Source organism: Microcaecilia unicolor, chromosome 8 (assembly GCF_901765095.1).
Source record: "Microcaecilia unicolor chromosome 8, aMicUni1.1, whole genome shotgun sequence".
In the NCBI taxonomy this organism is placed as follows: domain Eukaryota; kingdom Metazoa; phylum Chordata; class Amphibia; order Gymnophiona; family Siphonopidae; genus Microcaecilia; species Microcaecilia unicolor.
Window position 1 is genome coordinate 195,637,980 of NC_044038.1, and position 23,461 is coordinate 195,661,440.

General features: G+C 48.5%; 1 protein-coding gene across 1 annotated transcript in view; it reads left to right on the top strand.

Moving 5' to 3' along the window:
- TPD52L2 (TPD52 like 2) overlaps positions 1-23,461 on the top strand; it is a 184,055-nt gene that overhangs the window by 20,607 nt on the left and 139,987 nt on the right. Inside the window, 2 exon segments of the mRNA XM_030213589.1 lie at positions 7,933-8,078; positions 22,248-22,255. Coding sequence (XP_030069449.1) covers positions 7,933-8,078; positions 22,248-22,255 — 154 coding nt within the window.

A 23,461-nucleotide genomic window follows, 5' to 3' on the forward strand; every position in this document is an offset into this window, starting at 1 on the left:
AGGACCGGAGCTGTGATACTCGGTCTAGTGAGGTAAGAGTGTTTTTTGACTCCGGGGTGGGCCCGCGATCGGTACGTTTTTGGTGCGAACCGCCATTTTGAATTTTACCGCCATTTTCGGCGATGGCTGCGGAGACTGTAAAGCGCTTTTCTAAATGTGGCAAGCGCAAATCAGCAGTGGGGCTCTGTAAATCGTGCTGTACAGACGGTAGAGCCGGCCCGAGCATGGCGAGCGGCGATCTTTCGCGCTCTGAGCTGGCAGCGGACGCCATTTTGGATTTTCCACATGACGCGGCCTCCGTTGCGATGGAGAGCCCTGAATCCGGGGGGGGGGGGGGGTCCTCTGAGTGAGCCTAATAATACAGCTGATAGCCCTGGGCAGGATCCGGGCGGTCAGGGAGTGGTTTTCTCCCATGATTTTGTTTTAATGCTGCAGAAGACATACATGCTTAAAAGAGCTCTTCCACAGGGATCTTCGGACCCTCTGCCTGCCCCCCCGGTGGATCCTGGCCTTTTGGCTTTGCCTATTTCTTATCCTACTGATAAACGCAGAAGGGCTAATTCTCCTGAGTGTAGCGCACCCCCCTTTCCCCCCCTCGTGGTCGGGTTATGAGGATTCTGAGGGGTCTGGCAGAGCTGCTTGGTCTGAGGAGCCAGAGTCGGGTGCAGAATTGCCACAGGATCTTAATATCTGCGGTGAGGATTTTCCACTGCGAGGAGCTGCCAGCGCTTATTTCAGATGCCTTACAAGCCCTCTCGATTGAAGATCCAGGGAGTGGCACAGCCTCCTCTGTTAATCCACGGATGGCTAGTACCAGAAAGCCTGCTCGTGCTTTTCCTTTGCATGACTCCATCCAAGAGCTTATTTCGGCTCAATGGGCTGACCCCGAGGGACCTTTGAAGGTTGCCAGGGCTATGGGGCAATTATACCCTCTGAGTGAGGAACATTTGGCTCGCTTTGCAATGCCTAAAGTGGATGCCCTGGTCACGGCTGTGACAAAGAGAACTACCCTCCCTGTTGAAGGAAGTGTTGCCCTGAAGAATATTCAAGACCGCAGGCTTGATTCAGCTCTGAAGCAGTCCTTTGATTTGGCAGGTCTCACTGTTCGGGCGTCTGCATGCGGTTGTTATGCTGCTAGAGCCTGCCTGGCTTGGTTACAGCAGGCAGTGGAACAGCCCGGTGATGGAGCGGAGACCTTATCTGAAGTGGCTCCGCGGATGGAGTCGGCCTTGTCCTTTTTGGCTGACGCCCTTTATGATATGGTCAGAGCTTCGGCTAAGCAAATGGCTGTAGCAGTGGCGGCTCGCCGCACTCTTTGGCTACGACATTGGGCGGCGGACATGGCCTCTAAGCAAAGGTTGGTGAAGTTGCCCTTTCAAGGCCTTCTCCTGTTTGGTGAGGAGCTGGAAAACATTGTTAAAGGCCTGGGGGATTCCAAACCTCAGCGCTTGCCCGAAGATAGGCCGAAGCCTTCCTCTAAGGATCAGGCGGTCCGCTCCTCTTACAGACCTCGCTTCCATGAAGCTAGAAGGTACCGCCCGGGGCGTACTGCTGGGTTCACTTCTTGTGCCCGCTTTCAGCAGAGAAACTCCTTTCGCTCGGACAAACGTTCCACAGCTGCCGGTTCTAGGCCTGGAGTTCAGGCCTCCTTGTTTCCTGTCATCGGAGGAAGACTTTCCCTCTTTTTCGAGGAGTGGGCCAAAATCTCCGCAGATCAGTGGGTCTTGGACCTGATCAGAGACGGATACCGAATAGAATTTGATGCCCCGGTGAGAGACGTGTTTGTGGAGTCCTGATGCGGATCTGCCGCCAAACGGGCGGCGGTAGAGAAGACTTTGCACAGTCTGTGCCAGATAGGGGCTGTGACCCCGGTGCCTCCCGTCGAACAAGGTCTAGGCCACTACTCCATTTACTTTGTGGTGCCACGAAAAGACGGGTCTTTTCGCCCGATCCTGGACTTAAAAGAGCTAAACAAATCCTTAAGAGTGCGGCATTTTCACATGGAAACCCTGCACTCCGTCATTGCGGCGGTACAGCCAGGAGAGTTTCTCACGTCTCTGGACCTGAAAGAAGCTTACTGGCACATTCCAATTTGGCCCCCGCACCAGAAGTTTCTGCGGTTTGCGGTGTTGGGAAAACATTTCCAGTTTTAGGTCTTGCCTTTTGGCCTCGCCACAGCTCCCCGAACCTTCTCCAAGGTAATGGTGGTAGTAACTGCCTTTCTCAGGCGAGAGGGTATCCGGGTTCACCTGTACCTAGATGACTGGCTCATCAGAGCAGACTCAGAAGAAGAGTCATCTAGCTACAGCCAGAGTGGTTTCAGTCCTTCAATCTCTGGGCTGGGTCATCAATATTTTTTTATTTTATTTTTGTTATATTTGTACCCCGCACTTACCCACTCATGGCAGGCAATGGAGGGTTAAGTGACTTGCCCAGAGTCACAAGGAGCTGCCTGTGCCGTGAATCAAACTCAGTTCCTCAGTTCCCCAGGACCAAAGTCCACCACCCTAACCACTAGGCCACTCCTCCACCTGACCCTAAAGTCACCTGACCCCCTCGCAATCTCTAGAATATTTGGGGGCCAGGTTTGATACAGCCTCGGGCTATGTTTCTTCCCGAACAAAGGCGGTGCAAGCTTCAGAATCAGGTCCGTCTGCTCCTAGAATGCCCCGCCCGCGAGCTTGGGACATTGTCCAGCTGTTGGGATCGATGACGGCCACCTTGGAAGTGGTGCCATGGGCGAGAGCGCACCTGAGACCCCTACAGTAGTCTCTACTTCAACGATGGTCTCCAGTATCTCAGGATTATCAGTGCAGACTTTCTTGCCTCCCTGCGGCCCGCCTCAGTATGGAGTGGTGGCTCTCGGACAGCATGTTGCGGCGGGGAATGCCGCTGGCGCTCCCCGATTGGTGTCTAGTGGTGACAGATGCCAGCCTGAAGGGCTGGGGCGCACATTGCCAGGGGAAGCATGCCCAGGGTCTGTGGACGCCCAATGAGTCGGAGTGGTCTATCAACCGCCTGGACTTGAAAGCGGTGTTTCTGGCTCTTCTGGCCTTTCAAGTGACCCTGGAAGGATTGGCTGTCCGAGTGATGTCGGACAACACGACAGCAGTGGCCTACATAAATTGACAAGGCCGCACTCAGTGCAGAGGTCTACCCGCGCAGGCCGAACAAATTTGCCACTGGGCCGAGCTGCATCTACAGTCCCTGTCAGCAGCTCACATTGCAGGTCAGAGCAACGTGCAAGCCGACTATCTAAGCAGGCATCAGATTGATCCAGCGGAGTGGGAACTAGCAGACGATGTATTCCTGCAGATATGCCCCAAATGGGGCAAGCCAGTGATGGATCTTATGGCGACCAGTTCCAATGCCAAAGTCCCATGCTTTTTCAGCAGACGGAGGGATCCTCGCGCTGCCAGGTTGGATGCCTTGGCTCAACCCTAGCCCCTGGGCTTGCTGTTTGTCTTCCCTCCGTGGCCCTTGATAGGGCGAGTGCTCCTGCGGATTCGGCTGCATGCAGGAGAAGTGGTGGTCATTGCCCCGGATTGGCCCAGGAGGCCTTGGTATTCGGACCTCCGACAGATGCTGTTGGAGGCTCCCTTTCTGTTACCTCTGGTTCCGCACCTGTTGTCACAGGGTCCGGTGGCCATGGAGGACACCTGCCGCTTTGGTCTTATGGCATGGCGATTGAGAGGGCGCAATTGAGAGAGAGAGGCTACTCAAGGTAATTTCCACTCTCCTGCAGGCCCGTAAGCGCTCCACTTCCGTGGCTTATGCCAGGATTTGGCGCCAGTTTGAAGTCTGGTGTGTTTCAAGAGTGCTTTCCTCGTTGCGGGCTCCTGTCTCGCCGATTCTGGACTTTTTGCAGGATGGTGTACAAATAGGCTTTGCCTATAATTCCCTGCGGGTGCAAGTGGCAGCATTGGCCTCCCTGCGTGGCAAGGTTGAAGGCGTGTCTTTAGCTGCTTATCCAGATGTGGCATGGTTTCTTAGAGGGGTGCTTCGGCTCCGTCCTCCCATGCGGGCACCTTGTCCAGCTTGGAACCTGGGGTTAGTATTGAAGGCCCTTCAGGGGGCTCCCTTTGAACCGCTTCGGCGTGCTTCAGAGAAAGATTTGACACTGAAGGCTGTCTTTTTAGTGGCCATTACCTCGGCGAGACGGGTGTCAGAGCTCCAGGCGCTGTCCTGTAGAGATCCTTTTCTGCAATTCTCAGAGTCAGGGGTCACAGTTCGGACCATGCCTTCCTTCATGCCTAAGGTGGTTTCAGCGTTTCACCTAAACCAGCCTGTTTTTCTTCCCTCCTTTGTTGAGGAGGAGTTTCCAGGTTCATTTGGGCAGTTACGCCTTTTGGATGTGCGCAGGACTCTGTTGGTAGTATCTGCAAATTAGAAATTCTTTCAGGACCTCTGATCATCTTTTTGTGCTGTTTGTAGGTCCTCGCAGAGGGTCTTCAGCGTCTAAAGCCACTATTGCCCGTTGGCTCAAAGAAGCTATCTTTTCAGCATATCTGCTGTCTGGCCGGGCTCCGCCTGAAGCCTTTAAGGCACATTCCACAAGAGCGATTTCCTCTTCTTGGGCGGAAACTGGAGCACTATCTCTTCATGAGATTTGCAGTGCTGCAACATGGACTAAGCTCTCTTTCGCCCGATATTACAGGCTGGATGTGGCTGCCAGGAGGGATGCGCGTTTTGGAGCACAGGTGCTAGCGCGTGGTGTGGCTTGTTCCCACCCTATTTAGGGATTGCTTTGTTACATCCCATACGTAATGGCTTCATCTGCTTGATGACGAGGAAGGGAAAATTAGGTTCTTACCATGATAATTTTCTTTCCTTTAGTCATAGCAGATGAAGCCATGAGCCCTCCCTGTATGATTGTCTGTATTGCACTGATTCTGATTTTAGGTGCTGTTCTTATTTCCTGAAGTTATATTCCTTCCTTGGGAGTCGGAAAACAGTCTTCAGGATTCTTGTTACAGTTATAGGAGGATGAGTTCATTCCCTCCAGTTCATGTTTTGGGAGGATGAGTGTATTCCCTCCAGGAGGATGCAAGTATTCCCTCCGTTTATACAAAGTGGAGGACGAGTTTATTCCCTTCAGGAGGATGAGTTCATTCCCTCCTTTTTTGAGTTCATGCCCTTGTTAAGGGGCCATCGTTCGCTGTGAGGAAAGTTCATGTTATTCCCATTGCGGTTTGCCATACTGCTTTGGAAGCTTCAAATACTGAAGAGGCAGTGGAGCTAGCTGGCCATGAGGCACTGAGAAAAGTTGAGTGCTCTCTATCTCCTCCTGCTGGTTGATGGACACAACCCGTACGTAATGGCTTCATCTGCTATGACTAAAGGAAAGAAAATTATCATGGTAAGAACCTAATTTTCCCATCATCCGCGGAGATAAATTGGTTAAGGCCTTGGGTGGATAAGGTCTTGGCTAGTGGATTAGTCATGAGATTGAAAAGGATTGGTGATAGTGGTGATCCTTGCGGTACTCCGCAGCCTGTTTTTTATTTTTTTTATTTTATTTCACTTGATATGTTCTTGTGGTTATAAATCCCTTGATCCAATTGAGAGTGCCACCACTGATTCCGAAGTAGTCTAAGAGTCTTAGCAGTATGTTATGGTTAACCATGTCGAACACACTTCACATGTCAAATTGGAGGAGGAGAATGCTCTTGCCTAGTGCTATTTCCTGCTTGAATTTTGTTAGGAGAGTGAGTAGTACTGTTTCGGTGCTGTGTGGGGGTCGAAATCCTGATTGTTACTCATGTAATATAGTAAATTTGTTTATGTAGTTGTTGAGTTGTTTGGTCACCAGTCTTTCCATTAGTTTGACTACTAATGGGATAGATGCTACTGGGCAATAGTTGGTAATGTCGTTTGTATTTTTCTTTGTGTCTTTTGGTATTGGGATGAGCAGGATGTTGCCTTTTTCTTTAGGGTGGATACCCTGCTGAAGCATGAAGTTTAAGTGGGATGTGAGATCTGTTATGAAGCGGTGGGGGGCAGATTGTATTAGGTAGCTGGGACAAGTGTACACAGTGAGCAGTTAGTGTATGGAATGCTTATTGCATTTGCTCAATAATTGAAATAGAGGGAATAGCAGGTGAAAAATAATTTTTCTTTTTTCAGCACTTCTAGAACCCATTGCAGACAGCTACAATGAGCCCCACTCCAGAGAGCTAGGTCAGGGGTTCTCAACCCAGTCCTCGAGACAGAATCAGGTTTTCAGGATACCCCTATAGATGGGCTAGAGTGGAAGCAGTACGTGCAAATTTATCCACACTGAATATGCATGAGATCTTGAAAGCCAGCCTTGGTGAATTCTGAGGTCTGGCTTGAACTCCTGGTCTAGAAACATAACTGAGTTGCTAACAACTTGTGCAGTGGTATTAACAACTTTTTCCTAATAGTTTTCCTCATCCTGCATACCCCCAGGCCTGCTGCAAGGATATTGAGTATGCTAGGCTAGTCTGCAGCCTTATCCCCTCCCTCTCAATTATCTCAGTCCTCTTAATTGTATTCCCCACTCCACCCAAGGCATTGTGCTCTTAAATATTTGTGTGTATCGCACACCCAGTGAATGAGGGCAGTTTCTGTAAGACATTTCACCAGTTAAATTGGCTAGTTGAAAACTGCCCTCCCTCCCTCCCTACTGGTAAAAGTATCTCCTCTTGTGTGTTTGAGTTTTTGGTTACCAGTATCTATTTTGTTTTTGACTGGAGCTGCGTTTTGCTGCCTCCTAGGTAGTTGCCTATGGCATCATCTTCCATCTGCCTGATGGTTGGACCATCCCTCTATACCCTATCATTGTTCTGGCTGTGCTGTAAGATAATCAGATATGACTTGGGCTAATGTGCATTAGAAGAGAGACCTCAGGGTGTTACTGACAACTTGTACGCTAGTAGTAAGACCCTGCCTGGAACATTTCGTCATTCTCGAACTATGTTTTCTATACCAGGTATGGGCAACCATGGTCCTTGAAGGCCACAATCTCATATATATTCATTGTGGAAATCTTGAAAACCTGACTTAGTAGTGACCCTTGAGGGCCATAATTGCCAATTCCTGATGCAGACAAAGGCAGCCTAGAAAAAGACCATCAAAAACCTTTTGACTTCATGATCTTTAGATAGAGATAAAAGAAAGCAAAAAAGGAGAAAGATCCCATACAAAAGGAATGCCAAAGGAGAAGGCAGTAGGGGTGGACCAACAAAAACGTATTGCAGAAGCTTTGGAGTAAAAACTGATTAAAAACAGTTTATTTTGAGAAAAAAGACCATAGGTCTACTTAAAACCTCAAAAGATGGTGGAAATTAAGAGACTTGACGCCATTCTGTGTTGGCGCTAGGTGCCTACATCAGGAATCAACAGTCATCTGCTAGCCTTTTCTGGCTTTCTGAAGACGGCACTTGCTTCCTGGGACCCACTAGTCAAGTCTCCCCCTTCAATATGCAGGTGCTGGGGTATTTTTTTTGTATAGTGTGTTTGTGTTGGGGGGGTATACTTCCTTGTCCTAAATATATCTACACAAGATGAGAGGAGAAATGGGGAAATAAATTTTGAGTTCTTTCTATATAGGTATGTTAAAAACACCATTTAGTGCTCTTAAAAATGAAGGTTTCAGTATGGGACTGCAAGGGAATAGACTCTGGCATTACATCAGAATGTTTGCCATAGAAGGGAGTGGTGGCTGCATGGAATGGCTGTCCAGAAGGAAGTGAAGAGTAAGGTGAAAATTAACTTGATGGTCTGTGGAATGCAGCAAGAAAGGGCTCACCTAGTCTGCCCAAACCCCTATCGCCATCAGGTTTTCAATCTCAGAACTTACAATAGTGCTCTCTTCTGTTTGTTCCTCTTTCTGTTGAATAGTGGACTGCTTCTCTGTGTGCTAGATACTTACTTTCCTTCCCCATTCTGCGTTTTAATTTGTAACAGATATCAACCTTAATTCTCCTAACAAAGGTCTGCTTACTGACACCATGACTGATGTTCCTGTGGACACAGCTAATAGTGGTGCTAGCGCTGCAGGGATGTCGCTGACAGAAGCTGAAGCTGAGGAGTTGAAGGCTGAGCTGTGTAAGGTGAGAGTTATTTGGTTTCTCTGGTCTAGCCTTTTTTTTGTTTTTTTTTAAATACACCAGTTTTATTAGAAGTTCTTAATTTAGAACTTCCTATTAAATTGACAACCAATAGAGCAGAACAAATCACGGAGAAACAAATAACTTATTTCCAGCTTTATATTTATTTTCCATGTACCCCTCTTATTACCACCCTAACTTCCTCTCACCCCTCAAATATGTTCCCAAGGAGATCATTATACGAGGACTAGTTGGATGGTGACTTCAGTTCACTGCTAACCAGTGTCTCGGGCCAGAATGACTACTAAAAGCCCCAAAGTTATAGTAAAACTGGAGGAGTTTTCTGATCTAAACATGGACTAAACCCCTTCATTTATGCAGATGACGTTACCATTTTCATCCCTTTCCAATCCAACCTAACAGAAATCTCCGATAAAATAATCACTGGCATGACCATCTTAGCCTCCTGGGCTAACGCTTTTTAAGATGAAAATGAATAAGAAGAAAACACAATGCCTAATCCTCTCATCCTAGTACTCTACATTCCTCCCAACTACCCTGATTACCCCTGATGTCTCAATCCTAGGAGTAACATTAGACAATCACCTAACTCTGGAAACTCACGCAAAAGCCATGACGAAGAAAATGTTCATCATGATGTGGGTGCTGAAATAAGTAAAACCATATCTCCCCCTAAAAACTTTGCACAACTTGGTAGAATCCACTGTACTTACCCACGCTGACTACTGCAACAGCATTTTCATTGGCTGTAAGGCCCAAATCCTGAAAAAACTCCAGACCGCCCAAAACACGGCAGCCAGACTCATTTTTGGTAAATCACGATTTGAAAGCGCGCAACACCTCTTCGTGAAAACTCCATTGGCTCCCTGTCAACGAACGAATAAACTTCAAAGGCCAATCACTGATTCACAAGATTATCTACGGAGAATCTCCAAGCTACATGACCAACCTAATTGACCTACCAGCTAAAAACGGATCAAAATCCTCTCGAACATATCTCAATCTACACCTTCCCAACTGCAGAGGTCTCAAGTACAAAACGTACTACGCATCCAACTTCTCCGTTATAGGCAGCCAACTCTGGAACGCCTTATCAAGACCCATTCGAACAGTTAGCGGCCATCTACCCTTCCGGAAGTTGCTAAAAACTTACCTCTTCAAACAAGCCTACCCAAATGACCAGACTTAACTATGATCCCACTCTACACCACTCCTATCTCTCCTACCCCTACATCCCCTGCCCATTTCACCTATCTCAACCTATTTCCTAACAACCACATCATACCTCTACTATTGCTATAGCTGTGTTCTTTCTGTGATACTATGTAAGCCGCACTGAGCCTGCTACTGAGCGGGAAAGAGCGGGGTATAAATGCAACAAATAAATTACCCCCTCCCTTCTATAAAAGTAACCATCATAAATATATCAGGCTACCCTAACCATCTGCCTAACCCACCCTCTCCTCCCCCCATCCAAAAAAAAAAATTCACATTTTTAATAAGGTAGAACAAAAATAACTTTTTTTTTCCTTAGCGTCCCTCCGGACCGGACCAGGATTGGACTGATGGGTTGTGCTCGCCTACCAGCAGGTGGAGACTGAGAAAAACTCTGACTCTTGAGAGCCAATAGGAGCCCTGGCCATGTGACCTTAGCCCCAGTATTTTCTCAGTCTCCCAGCAGGTAGGAAGTGAGCCCTTTAGTCTCTCTCTATCTCTTTCTCTTTTAGAGGTTCATAATTACAACAACAATAATACTACCTCTTCTTCTGTGCCTAGGAATTCTCTATTAGACGCTGGGCAGGTAGGAATTTCTTTTTCCTTTCTTTTACAGCCTCTGGGGGTGTTAAACTCGGGTGTCCCCGGGTCCCTCCCCCCTTCCTCCCCATCTCCCACATGTAGCTGGGAAGGGCTACCCTTTGTTTAGAAAGGTGTATGTCTTTGGGAGAGGCAGCCACTCTAGAAAGTCACAATTTTAATGAGCAAGCTCAACTGTTTAAAAAAAAAAAAAATGTATATACCCAGGCTGTTAACGAGCAGGCAGCTCTGTGCTAGTCTACTTTTCTTCAGCACTGTCCTTTCTAACTCGAAAAAAAAAATAAATAAATAAAAGATTGGAACAATTCAGTGTTTTAGACTTTAAAGGGCGATTTTTTATTTTCGCAATTATGTTCCTCCGTTTTTTCTGGCGTTTTAGTAGCTGTGAATTGAAATAAAAAAAAAAAAATAAAAAAAAAATGGCGCGAACCGCTTCGGCGCGCACCCGCTCTTCTCCGATCGGTCTGAAAAGCTCAGGATGTGCTGCGCTGTCTATTAGCGTCGGAGGAGAGGCTAAAGCATGTTTTTGCTCGGCACTGGAGGGTAACTTTTTGCTTCCTCTACCAGCGGCAGCGATTTCCGGCTTCTTCGTTTGCGATCGCATCTCCTTTCATGTCCTCCGTGTTTTTTCTTCTTTGATCCTCGTTCTTTTACTTTGGGCGCGCTAGGTAGCCATGTTTGCCTCCAGCTGCAGTTCCCTTTACGAGGCAGCGTTTCTCCGGTTCGGTTTTGTTTTTCTCGGGAGTGTAGAAGGAAACGGAGATGTTGTTTCTGGGGTAGTCTGGGGATTTGCAGCAGACGGGTATTTCCCTCGGGTTTTTTCTTCTTTGGCCCAGGGTCTGGCCATGGGTCAATGACTGCTTCTCTATACTATATGTTACATAAAGACTCATGTGGGCTCTTTGGAGCAGGGATTGTCTTTCTGTGTGAGGTGTTCTGCGCTGCGGGCATCTGGTACCGCTATACAAATGTTAATAATAATTATAATAATATTTTGCTTGTCCCTTATGTTCTTAATGTCAGGTCACCCTTTAGGAGATACCTGTATGTTTTGGTGTCGATATCTTTTGCTTTTGTATTTGGTCAGACTGTTTGATATTTGTGTGTGAGTAGATAGAGCACAGTGAGGACCTCTTTCACAGTATTTTTTGCCTTTTCTCATGTCAGGTATTTGATTTTTGTGGCAATTCAGGTAGCTGCACTTGCTACAGTCCTGTCTACCAAGCTCCCAATCATTCAGCTGCCTTAGCAGGCATGCTTTATTCATGTCTTCCCTTCTTTTCCAACTGCCTTGAAGCCTCTCATATTTCATTTTAGCTTTCTTCTGGTTTTTACAGGACATATGGTCACTTAGAGAATAAAGTCATCCTTTCACTTAAAGATAGTGGACGGTCCTCAAACCATCTACTCGTGTTTTTCTCTACTCTATCAGTTCAGCATTGGCAGATTATAAACATCCTGGTTTGGTCCAGTATGCCTATATATACCATCTGCTATCTCTTCCTCTTCCTTAGAGACCTGATGTTATATCAAGCTTTCTTGAATTCAGATACAGTCTTGTCTACACTGCCTTCACCAAGTGGCTGTGGCACAACTTCACTTTTTTTTTCATTTTCATTCTATGCGCCTTCACTCCAGAGTGTTCTTTCAATTGGAAGGGGATTCAATCACTTCCTGTGTATTTAGGCCATAGGTACATAAGTATGGTTATGCTGGGTAAGGCCTAAAGTCCATCAAGTCCAGCATTCATATCTAATGGGCATAGGTACATAAGTTTTGCCATTCTGGGGAAGCTCAAATGTCCACCTTTCTACAGCCAGAACAGCATTAAAGAAAAGAAAAGAAAAAAAAAACAACCTCTCACGAGAGTATCGAACAGAAATCTCTGCTCCAAAAGCAAGGCTGTGCAGTAATTCTGCAAACTAATGCATACAATATTTGTCATGGCTGTTCACCACTAGGAATACTGGGGACCCTGGGCCTAGGTTCGGTGTTTTAACCTGAAACAAGCTCAACATTCATATCTATTGGGTGTGAGTCTGGTACTACTACTACTACTACTTAACATTTCTAGAGCGCTACTAGGGTTACGCAGCGCTGTACAAATTAGCGGAGAGGGACGTTCCCTGCTCAGAGGAGCTTACAACCTACATATCAGTGAGGGAGGACGCATGACCGTGGTACGTGGATTAGTGGTATGTGGATTAGGGAGATCCAAGAAATTACAGGCCGGTGTCTCAGACGTTCATACTGGGACAATTTTGTTTCTGTCCGGAGCGTACTACCATAGCTGGTGGACTCCTATAGGTGGACTCCTATATTCAGAACTTTCTATATTCAGAACTTACCCAACTATGGAACGCCATAGAGATAGGGTTGGAGTTTGTAGCCCTATTTCACTGGTGTCCTTGGTCACCCTTCCTCTTCTCCTCAGGATCCAGAGAATGGTTAATTTTTTTTTGCTTATGCATTAACCGGTCATTTTCAGCAGTACTCTCTCTTCCGTTTTTATAGATCTAAGAGGATGTTCATTGCGCTCTTAGGGTCATTTCATTCTTACCTAGACGACTGCCTAATTGGAGAAAGTCTTATCAGCAGAGTTCTCAGGTCACGCACCGGGTGTTGCATTTCTTACAGTCTCTAGGTTGGGTGGTGATTGTAGCCAGGCCTCTCATTTGATCTCTCATCAGATATCTCTGATTTTCTCTTTGTTTAGTCAGGTTGGCGCACAGTCTTTTGTCTCCTCTGGAAACATCCCAGTTTATATTTTTCTTGGTGACCTTGGGCCTTCGGCCATTTCCTCACTCTATTCTGCGGAATGCAATTTTACTTTCTAATGCACAAGAAGGAATTTTCCTTCATCCTATTGCGCTATTTAAGTGTCATCTAGTTATCTCAAGAACCTTAGTTCTGTCATTCGGATGCTTCGTGCAGTACACTTTTTGGCAGAAGCTTGGCCTCAGCAATTCGTTTTACCTTCGGGTGAATTTTGTTTTCCCTACTGACAAACAAGGCGGAGAGAGCTATGTTGGTCCTTGCCATGGCAATGGGTTATGTCTTCCGCCAAGGAGGAGTTAAGAGTATACTCTTGAGTTTGTACGCATTTTTTCTTAGTTGTGTCACCCTGCATTTAGGTGAATGGACTCTCATTTTTTCAGCCTTACTTCCTCACTGCGACACTTCAGGGCTATCTCTTTTTGCCTTCAGGCTCACGAACATTTCTTGCTTCTTCCGTTCAGCAACAGTCTTGACGGAGACAGGGACAGATGCCAATGTCCAGCAGGGGTTTTTCAACCTGCTTTATGCGTTTCTTCCGTCATCTCACTAGGTGTTTACGCAGAACCAAGGCACCCTTCTACATCCGGACCCCCAGTCACTCAAACTTATGGCGTGGTTACTGGGTCCGCAACATCTTTGATATTTTCGCAGGAAGTACTTCAAGTTTTAATTGCTTCCAGACAGAAATCTACTTTAAAGTCCTATGAATCAAAGTGGCGACAGTTCACTCTGTGGTGCTCCTCTCGCCACTTCATTCCACAAACAGTACCATTTTGCATGTTTTGGAATGTCTTCTGCATCTTGCGAAACCTTGTCTGTCTTACTCATCCATTAGAGTTCATTTGGCAGCTCTATCAGTGATGCATGATACTGTTGACAACCGCACGCTTATGCAGCATCCACTGTCAAAGCGGTTTCTTAAAGGAGTCCTGCACCTGTACCCCCCGCTTCGTCCACCAGCTAGGTGAACTAGGTGAACAGACTCTTAAAGTTCTGTTTTCGAGTAGCCATAATTTTTTCTATAAAGTTTTCCTCTTCAAGCAGGGTTTCCTAGTAACCATTGCAGCAAGTAGATCTATGTGTGGAATACTTCTACGGTTGGTAACTTCTTTTTGGTCTGCTGTAGTTTAAAGTTTTCACCTTTCCCAATCGGTTTTTTCTTATTGGTTTTGTCCTTCTAGCCAGTAGGCGTAAAAGTCTTTCATTGTTTCTAACCCGCTATATCGCGAAGGATCAAGGAAATGAGAGTGTCTATTTCTCTTCTCGCTGAGAGGGCAGTTCCACAGCGTATTACAACATATTCCACAACTTCAGAAGCGGGCTCTATTCTTACTATGGCGATTTTTGGTGCTCTCGGTGCACATTGATAAGTTGGCAACTTAGTCCTAGTTTCATTTTATTTTTCTCATTGGGTCACACTACATGTTAGTTGTCGCCAGGTGGCCTATGCAGCATGAGCATTTCTCTGCAGTTTTCATAGGGTCCCTCCCTTCAGATTACTGCTTTGGTACTTCCCATCAGTCCAATCCTGGTCCGGTCCGGAGGGACGCTAAGGAAGAAGAAATTAGATCTTACCTGCTAATTTGCTTTCCTTTAGTCCCTCCGGACCAGGCCCCTCCCATGTTCTCTCTACTCTTTAGCTTCTTTTATTAAGTAGAAAGTGTATTCAGTAGGAAGGGTATTCATTCCTTTACGATTCGTGGAACAATACTATATATATATACAGAACTTTACCTGGTTTATATTGCTGGTGAGCTCAATTGCTGGAATCTATCTATAAAACCTTAAATACGCCATACCACTTCTCTGGTGAGAGTTGTGGCTGAGCTCAGTTGCTGGAATATCTATAAAACCTTAAATATGATTTACCACTTTTCTGGTGAGAGTTGCTGGTAAGCTCAGTTGATGGAATATATATAAAATCTTAAGTGGGCCATACCACTTCTCTGGTGAGAGTTGCTGGTGAGCTATAAGACAAGTGAGCCATACCACTTCTCTGGCGAGAGTTGCTGGTGAGCTATAGTACAAGTGAGCCATACCACTTCTCTGGTGAGAGTTGCTGGTGAGCTATAGTACAAGTGAGCCATACCACTTCTCTGGTGAGAGTTGCTGGTGAGCTGTAATACATATCGGGCCATACCACTTCTCTGGTGAGAGTTGCTGGTGAGCTCTGATACTTGGCATTGCCGAGTGCTTTGTGGCTGCTAGGATTCCATATGGCACAGAAGGTCTTTCTTTCCTGCTTTGTTATTCAAATACTGAGGCTAAGGCCACATGGCCAGGGCTCCTATTGGCTCTCAAGAGTCAGAGTTTTTCTCAGTCTCCACCTGCTGGTAGGCGAGTACAACCCATCAGTCCAATCCTGGTCCGGTCCGGAGGGACTAAAGGAAAGCAAATTAGCAGGTAAGATCTAATTTCTCCTTTTTTTTTTTGATTACCAGCACTAGAGGGAGTTAAGAATCGAACTACTTGCCCATGGCAGCAAAGATTGTATATAGGCATCCTGTGTGGATGGATAGAAAGATTTCCTTGTTGGCCTATCCAGACCGGTCTGGACACTGATATTAAGGTTATGCATGTGTACCAGCAGGTGGAGACTGAGAACGCTTGTTTGATTCCAGTGCAGCCCTTAGGAAGCCAGTATGTTCTTAGTCTCCAGCAGATGGTTGGTGTGTATTCTGTGCAGTCTGTGCTTGGTCTGGTAGTCCTTTTGGGGAGAAGTGCTTTTGTTCTTTTGGGCAGCCTTATTATTCTGATGTAGATGAAAAGGAAAGTTAAAAAAAAACAAAACATTAAGGTAGAGGATTAAAACGATGATACCTGTAGGTCCTTCCCAACTGTTCCTTTGGTTTTCTCCTCTTGCTGCCAGCTTGCCACAGGTTGTCAGCAGCTCCAGAGGGAGCACAGTGTGACTGCGCGAGGCAGGAGAGTTTTGTGCCCGGGGGGGGGGGGGGGGGAGGCTTGTTCATCCTCTTCCTAATTCATTTTTGGTGGGAATCTCCACCATTGCTGCCGCATGGCTCGCATATCTGATGCGCCCTGCAGCTATCGAGTGAGCTGCTTCCAGGCACTTCCTTAGTAGTGGGGGGAAATGGTTGTTTCTCTCCGGAGTTTGGGCCATGTTTAGAGCTTGGCAGATGAGCGAGTCCATGGGTAAAGTGAAACCAGTTCTGCTCAGGTGCCTCTGGCTGCCAAGGAAGCCAGGTTGGATTGGGTGGCAGAACTGGAGGACATGGCTTCCCTAGGGTCTGAAGATGATCTTAGTGGTGCGAATGAGTAATGTCAGCTGCAGGGATTTGGGGAGGATCCCCTTTTGCCCTGATTTTCCATCAGGATGAGTTGCAGGAGCTTATTTCTCAGGTATCCTCTATTTCCTTGTTATCACGCAGATGAAGCCATTACGTATGGGTTGTGTCCATCAACCAGCAGGGGGAGATAGAGAGCACTCAACTTTTCACAGTGTCTTATGGCCAGCCAGCTCCACTGCCTCTTCAGTATTCTCTATCTCCCCAAGCAGGGTGGCTGCAGCTTCTTCGAGCTCCATCAAAAATCTGCCTGGGGTTGGCTCCTGGCTTGCCAGTTGTTAGCCGGGGTGTTAGAGGCTATAGCAGCTTTACTTTGAAGGCACATAGGTCAGCCCTTTCCCTGCCTTACCCATGCCCCTGTGGATGTGGACATATTAGCTTGCTTTTCCCTGTCCTTTCCCACTCAGTGGATGCAGGCACATTGGTTCGCCTTTCCCTGCCTTTCCCACTCATCTGAGCCTCCAGAGTTCTTATTACCTCTGCTTTCCTCACTGCGTTAAAAAAAAAAAAAATGGAACAGAGGTTTTTCTTTGATTCTTCTATGGGACCGGAGCTGTGATACTCGGTCTAGTGAGGTAAGAGTGTTTTCTAACTCCTCCGGGGTGGGCCCGCGATCGGGGCGTTTTTGGCGTGAAACCGCCATTTTGAATTTTCCAGCCGTTTTCGGCGATGGCTGCAGAGAATGTAAAGCGCTGTTACCGGTGTGGCAAGCGCAAATCAGCAGCAGGGCTGTGTAAATCGTGCTGTACAGGTGTAAGAGCCGGCCTGAGCATGGCGAGCAATGATTTTTCCCGCTCAGAGCTGGCAGCGGACGCCATTTTGAATTCTCCACATGGCGCGGCCTCCGTAGAGACGGAGAGCCCTGAGCCCCGGGGGGGGGGGGGGGGGGCTCGAATTGAGGCTATTCAGGGAGTGGCTAGCCCAGGACGAGTTTTTCTCCCCTGATTTTGTGTTGTTATTGCATAAAGCATACATGCTGGAAAGAGCTCTCCCTCAAGGGTCGTCTGATGCCCCTTCTATTGTCCCTCCTGGTGGATTCTGGCCTGGGACTGCCCGCTGAGGCTATTTTCCCTGATAATGTCGGGCTGTGAGGATTCGGAGAGTTCTGGCAGGCCTTCGTGGTCTGAGGAGCCAGAGTCAGGTGCAGAATTACCACAGGATCTGGATGATTTTTCCGCGGTGAGGATTTTCCACCATGATGAGCTGCCAGCGCTTATATCAGATGCCCTACAGGTCCTTTCTATTGAAGAGCTTGACAGTGGCACGGCCTCCTCTGTGAATCCTAGGATGGCTAGTACCAAAAAGCCTGCTCGAGCCTATCCTTTGCATGACTACTACTACTACTTAGCATGTCTATAGCGCTACAAGGGTTACGCAGCGCTGTACAAGTTAAGACATGGGGAAGGACAGTCCCTGCTCAAGAGAGCTTACAATCTAAAGGTAATAAGCTATGTAGTCAGTGTAGGTATCATGAATGGGGAAGGTGGTTAGGCGCCAAAAGCAAGGGAGAAGAGATGGGCTTTGAGTAAGGACTTGAAGATGGGCAGGGAGGGCGCATGGCGTATGGGCTCGGGGAGTCTGTTCCAGGCATAAGGTGATGTGAGGCAGAAGGGGCGGAGTCAGGAGTTAGCGGTGGTGGAGAAGGGTACAGATAGGAGTGATTTGTCCTGAGAGCGGAGGTTACGGGTGGGGACATAGGGGGAGAGGAGGGAAGAGAGGTAATGGGGGGCTGCAGATTGAGTGCATTTGAAGGTCATTAGGAGAAGCTTGAACTGTATACGGTAGCGGATCGGGAGCCAGTGAAGCGACTTGAGGAGAGGGGTGATATTAGAGTATCGGTTCACGCGGTAGATAAGACGTGCGGCGGAATTTTGGACAGATTGAAGGGGGGATAGGTGGCTAAGCGGGAGACCAGCGAGGAGAAGGTTGCAATAGTCAAGACGAGAGGTAACGAGTGAGTGGACGAGGGTTCGGGTGGTCTGTACAGAGAGGAATGGGCGGATTTTGCTAATATTATAGAGGAAGAAGCGATAGGTCTTAGCTGTCTGCTGGATATGGGCAGAGAAGGAGAGGGAGGAGTCGAAAATGACTCCGAGATTGCGGGCTGACGAGACGGGGAGGATGAGGGCGTTGTCAACAGAGACGGAGAGGAGGGTTTGGGTGGAAAAAGACAAGGAGCTCAGTCTTTGCCATGTTCAGTTTCAGATGCCGGTTGGACATCCAGGCGGCGATATCTGAGAGGCAGGCCGAAACTTTGGCCTGGGTTTCGACTGTGATGTCGGGAGTAGAGAGCTCCATCCAAGAGCTTATTTCCGCTCAGTGGGCTGACCCCGAGGGAGCTTTGAAAGTTTTCAGGGCTATGGGGCAATTATACCCTCTGCGTGAGGAGCATTTGGCTCGCTTTGCAATGCCTAAAGTAGATGCCCTAGTCACTGCGGTGACAAAGAGAACTACCCTCCCTGTGGAAGGAGGAGTTGCCCTGAAGGATATACAAGACCGTAGGCTGGAAGCAGCACTTAAACGGTCCTTTGAAATTGCAGGTCTTACTGTTCGGGCGTCTGCATGCAGTTGTTATGCTGCTAGAGCCTGCCTGGCATGGTTGCAACAGGCAGTGGAACAGCCCGGAGATGGAGCGGAGCCCTTCTCGGATGTGGCTCCGCGGCTGGAGTTGGCCTTGTCCTTTTTGACTGATGCCCTTTACGATATTGTCAGAGCTTCAGCTAAACAAATGGCAGTAGCAGTGGCGGCTCGCCGTCTTATTTGGCTACGACATTGGGCAGCTGACATGGCCTCTAAGCAAAGGTTGGTGAAGTTGCCCTTTCAAGGCCTTCTCCTATTTGGTGAGGAGTTGGAGAAAATTGTTAAAGGCCTGGGAGATCCTAAACCCCAGCGCTTGCCCGAAGATAGGCTGAGGCCTTCCTCCAAGGGCCAGGCGGTCCACTCCTCTTATAGACCTCGCTTCCGTGAAGCTAGAAGGTACCGCCTGGGGCATTCTGCTGGGTTCACTTCTCGTGCCCGTTTTTCAGCAGAGGAACTCCTTTCGCTCGGACAAGCGTTCCGCAGCCACGGGCTCTAGGCCTGGAGTTCAGGGGCGACCCTCTCAATGATGGTGCGCCGGCCCCCTCCTCGCTTCCTGTCATCGGAGGACGTCTTTCCCTCTTTGCCGCGGAGTGGGCCAATATTTCCTCAGATCAGTGGGTTCTGGACCTGATCAGAGATGGCTACAGAATAGAATTCAACGCCCCAGTAAGAGACGTGTTTGTGGAGTCCCGATGCAGTTCTGCCGCCAAATGGGCGGCGGTAGAGGAGACTTTGCAAGGTCTGATTCAGTTAGGGGCCGTGTCCCCGGTACCTCCCGCCGAACATGGCTACGGCCGATACATTATGTACTTTGTGGTGCCACGAAAAGGTGGGTCTTTTCGCCCTATTCTGGACTTAAAAGAATTAAACAAGTCCCTGAGAGTGCAGCATTTCCACATGGAAACCCTGCGCTCCGTCATTGCTGCGGTACAGCCAGGAGAGTTTCTCACATCTCTAGACCTGAAAGAAGTTTACTTGCACATACCAATTTGGCCCCCGCACCAGAAGTTTCTGAGGTTTGCGGTGTTGGGAAAACATTTCCAGTTCCAGGCCTTGCCTTTTGGCCTCGCCACAGCTCCCCGAACCTTTTCGAAGGTAATGGTGGTAGTAACTGCTTTGCTCAGGTGAGAAGGTATCAGGGTTCACCCGTACCTAGACGACTGGCTCATGAGAGCAGACTCTGTCACAGAGAGCTATCAAGCTACAGCCAGAGTGGTCTCAGTACTTCAATCTCTAGGCTGGGTCGTCAATATGGCCAAAAGCCACCTGACTCCCTCACAATCTCTAGAATATTTGGGGGCCAGGTTCGAGACAGACTCGGGCTATGTATACCTACCCGAGCTAAGGCAGTGCAAGCTTCAGAATCAGGTCAGTCTGCTCCTGAGGATGCCCCACCCGCGAGCTTGGGACATTGTCCAGCTGCTGGGACCGATGACAGCCACATTGGAAGTGGTGCCCTGGGCGAGAGCGCACCTGAGACCTCTACAGTATTCCCTACTTCAAAGATGGTCTCCAGTTTCTCAGGATTATCAATGCAGACTTTCTTGGCTCCCTGCGGCCCGACTCGGCATGGAGTGGTGGCTCTCAGACAGCATGCTGCGGCGGGGAATGCCGCTGGCGCTCCCCGATTGGTGTCTAGTAGTGACAGATGCCAGCCTGAAGGACTGGGGCACACATTGCAAGTGGAAGCATGTCCAGGGTCTATGGACACCCGAGGAGGCGGAGTGGTCCATCAACCGCCTGGAGTTGAAAGCGGTGTTTCAGGCGCTTCTGGCCTTTCAAGTGACCCTGGAAGGATTGGCTGTCAGTGATGTCGGACAACACGACATCAGTGGCCTACATAAATCGACAAGGCGGCACTCAGTGCAGAGCACTGGCCGCGCATCCCAAACAGATTTGCTACTGGGCCGAGCTGCATCTTCAGTTTCTGTCAGCAGCTCACATTGCAGGTCAGAGCAACGTGCAAGCCGATTATCTAAGCAGGCATCAGATCGATCCAGCAGAATGGGAACTAGCAGACGAAGTATTCCTGCAGATATGTGCCAAATGGGGCAAGCCCGTGATGGATCTTATGGTGACAAGTTCAAATGCCAAAGTCCCGTGCTGCTTCAGCAGACGGAGAGATCCTCGATCGGCAGGGTTGGTTGCCTTGACTCAGCCCTGGCCTCCGGGCCTACTATATGTGTTCCCTCCGTGGCCCTTGATAGGGCGCGTGCTCCTGCGGATTCGGCTGCACCCAGGAGAAGTGGTCTTCATCGCCCTGGATTGGCCCAGGAGGCCATGGTATGCGGACCTCCGACAGATGCTAGTGGAGGCTCCCCTTCCTTTACCTCTGGTACTGAACCTGTTGTCACAGGGCTTGGTAGCCATGGAGGACGCCTGCCGCTTTGGTCTTATGGCATGGCGATTGAGAGGGCGCAATTGAGGGACAAAGGCTATTCAAACAGTCATTTCCACTCTCCTGCAGACCCACAAGCGTTCCACTTCCGTGGCTTATGCCAGGATTTGGCGCCAGTTTGAGTCTTGGTGTGCTTCAAAAGCGATCACACCCATGCGGGCTCCTGTCTCGCTGATTCTGGACTTTTTGCAGGATGGTGTACAAATAGGCTTGGCCTATAATTCCCTGCGGGTGCAAGTGGCAGCGTTGGCCTCCCTTTGTGGTAAGGTTGAAGGCATGTCTTTAGCTGCTCATCCAGATGTGGCATGGTTTCTTAGTGGGGTGCTCCGGCCTTCCGTGCGAGCACCCTGTCCAGCTTGGAACCTGGGGCTAGTTTTGAAGGCCCTGCAGGCTTCTCCTTTTGAGCCGCTTCGGCGAGCATTGGAGAAAGATTTGACACTAAAGGCTGTTTTTCTTGTGGCCATTACTTCAGCAAGATGGGTGTCGGAGCTCCAGGCGCTGTCCTGTAGAGACCCATTTCTGCAATTCTTAGTCCGGGGTCACGGTTCGGACCGTGCCTGCCTTCATGCCTAAGGTGGTTTCAGCGTTTCACCTAAACTAGCCTATTTTCTTGCCCTCCTTTGATGAGGAGTTTCCAGAATCTTTTGGGCAGTTGCACCTGTTGGATGTGCGCAGGACTCTGCTGCAGTATCTGCGAGTTACTATCTCTTTCAGGATCTATGATCATCTGTTTGTTTTGCTATCAGGTCCTCGCAGAGGGTCTCCAGCGTCTAAAGCCACTATTGCCCGCTGTCTCAAAGAAACTGTTTTCAGCTTATCTGCTTGCCGGCCGGTCTCCGCCTGTAGCCTTTAAGGCGCATTCTACCAGAGCGATTTCTTCCTCTTGGGCTGAAACTGGAGCACTGTTTCGTCAAGAGATATGCAGTGCAGCAACATGGGCTTCTAAGCTCTCTTTTGCCCGACATTACAGGCTGGATGTGGCTGCTAGGAGGGATGAGTGCTAGCGTGTGGTGTGACCTGTTCCCACCCTATATAGGGATTGCTTTGTTACATCCCATACGTAATGGCTTCATCTGCTTGATGACAAGGAAGGGAAAATTAGGTTCTTACTTTGGTAATTTTCTTTCCTTTAGTCATAGCAGATGAAGCCATGAGCCCTCCCTGCATGATTGTCTGTATGCTGTGAATCTGTTTCAGGTTCTGTTCTTGTTTCCTGAAGTTCCTTCCTTGGGAGAAAGTTGGAAAACAGTCTTCAGGATTCATGTTCACTTATAGGTGGATGAGTCCATTCCCTCCAGTTCGTTTTGGGAGGATGAGTTTATTCCCTCCAGGAGGTTGCGTGTATCCCCTCCAGTTATACAATAAGGAGGACGAGTTTATTCCCTCCAGGAGGATGTGTTCATTCCCTCCTTTTGAGTTCATGCCCTTGTTAAGGGGCCATCATTCGCTGTGAGGAAAGTTCATGTTATTCCCATTGCGGTTTGCCATACTGCTTTGGAAGCTTCAAATACTGAAGAGGCAGTGGAGCTGGCTGGCCATGAGGCACTGTGAAAAGTTGAGTGCTCTCTATCTCCCCCTGCTGGTTGATGGATACAACCCATACTTAATGGCTTCATCTGCTATGACTAAAGGAAAGAAAATTACCAAGGTAACCTAATTTTCCCTTTAGCCTTTCAGGAGGAGGCTAGCCTCCTCGGTGGGTGCTTCAGGAGATCAGAATGTGGATCCTCTGGTTAAGGGGGTCCGCTTTCTTTCTAAGATGTTCCCGGCGAATCAGGACCTTTGGGATGTGATTCACGTGGAATGGACCTCACTGGAGCCTTAACCAGAGGCTATGGCTCATTTGTATCCTTTTCCTCAGGTGGATAGGGATTCTTTTTGACTATGGTGGATGCCTTGGTCACGGTTGTTACCAGGAACACTACGAACCCTGTGGATTGCTGGGGGGGGGGGGGGGGTAAGGCTGCGGTGGTGGCGGCCCTTGAGGATCAGCAGGACTGTAAATGTTGTGGCACAGTTTTTATCTGTTGGCTTTGGTCCTCCAGGCATTCATTTGCAGTGGTCTGGTGGCTAGGATGTGTTTCTGTTGGGCAGAACGGGTTCTTTATGACCCTGCTCCTGATTGTTCTTCGGTTGCTGCTAAGGTGGCCAAGTTGGGGGGGGGGGGGTCCTCCTTCCTGGTGGATGTCATGTATAAGGGCATCAATAAAGAATATGGTATTGCTCTTGGTTATGAGGCTGGGTGGCCAATGTGGACTCTAAGGCCAAGCTGTGCTCCCTCCCTTTTTGGGGGTCTATACTGTTTTGGAAAGGACTTCGCTAAGCTTCTGTGGGGCTTGGGGGAGGCTGTTCGCGAGAAGACATGCCTAAAAGGTTAGGTAGGGGATCTTCGGCCAGAGGCAGGTTTTGATGTTCGCTCTTATCGGCTGGGCAAGTCTGGTGGGGTGTCATGAGGCTGGTTTCTTTCAGAGGATCCAGGCCTTGCAGGG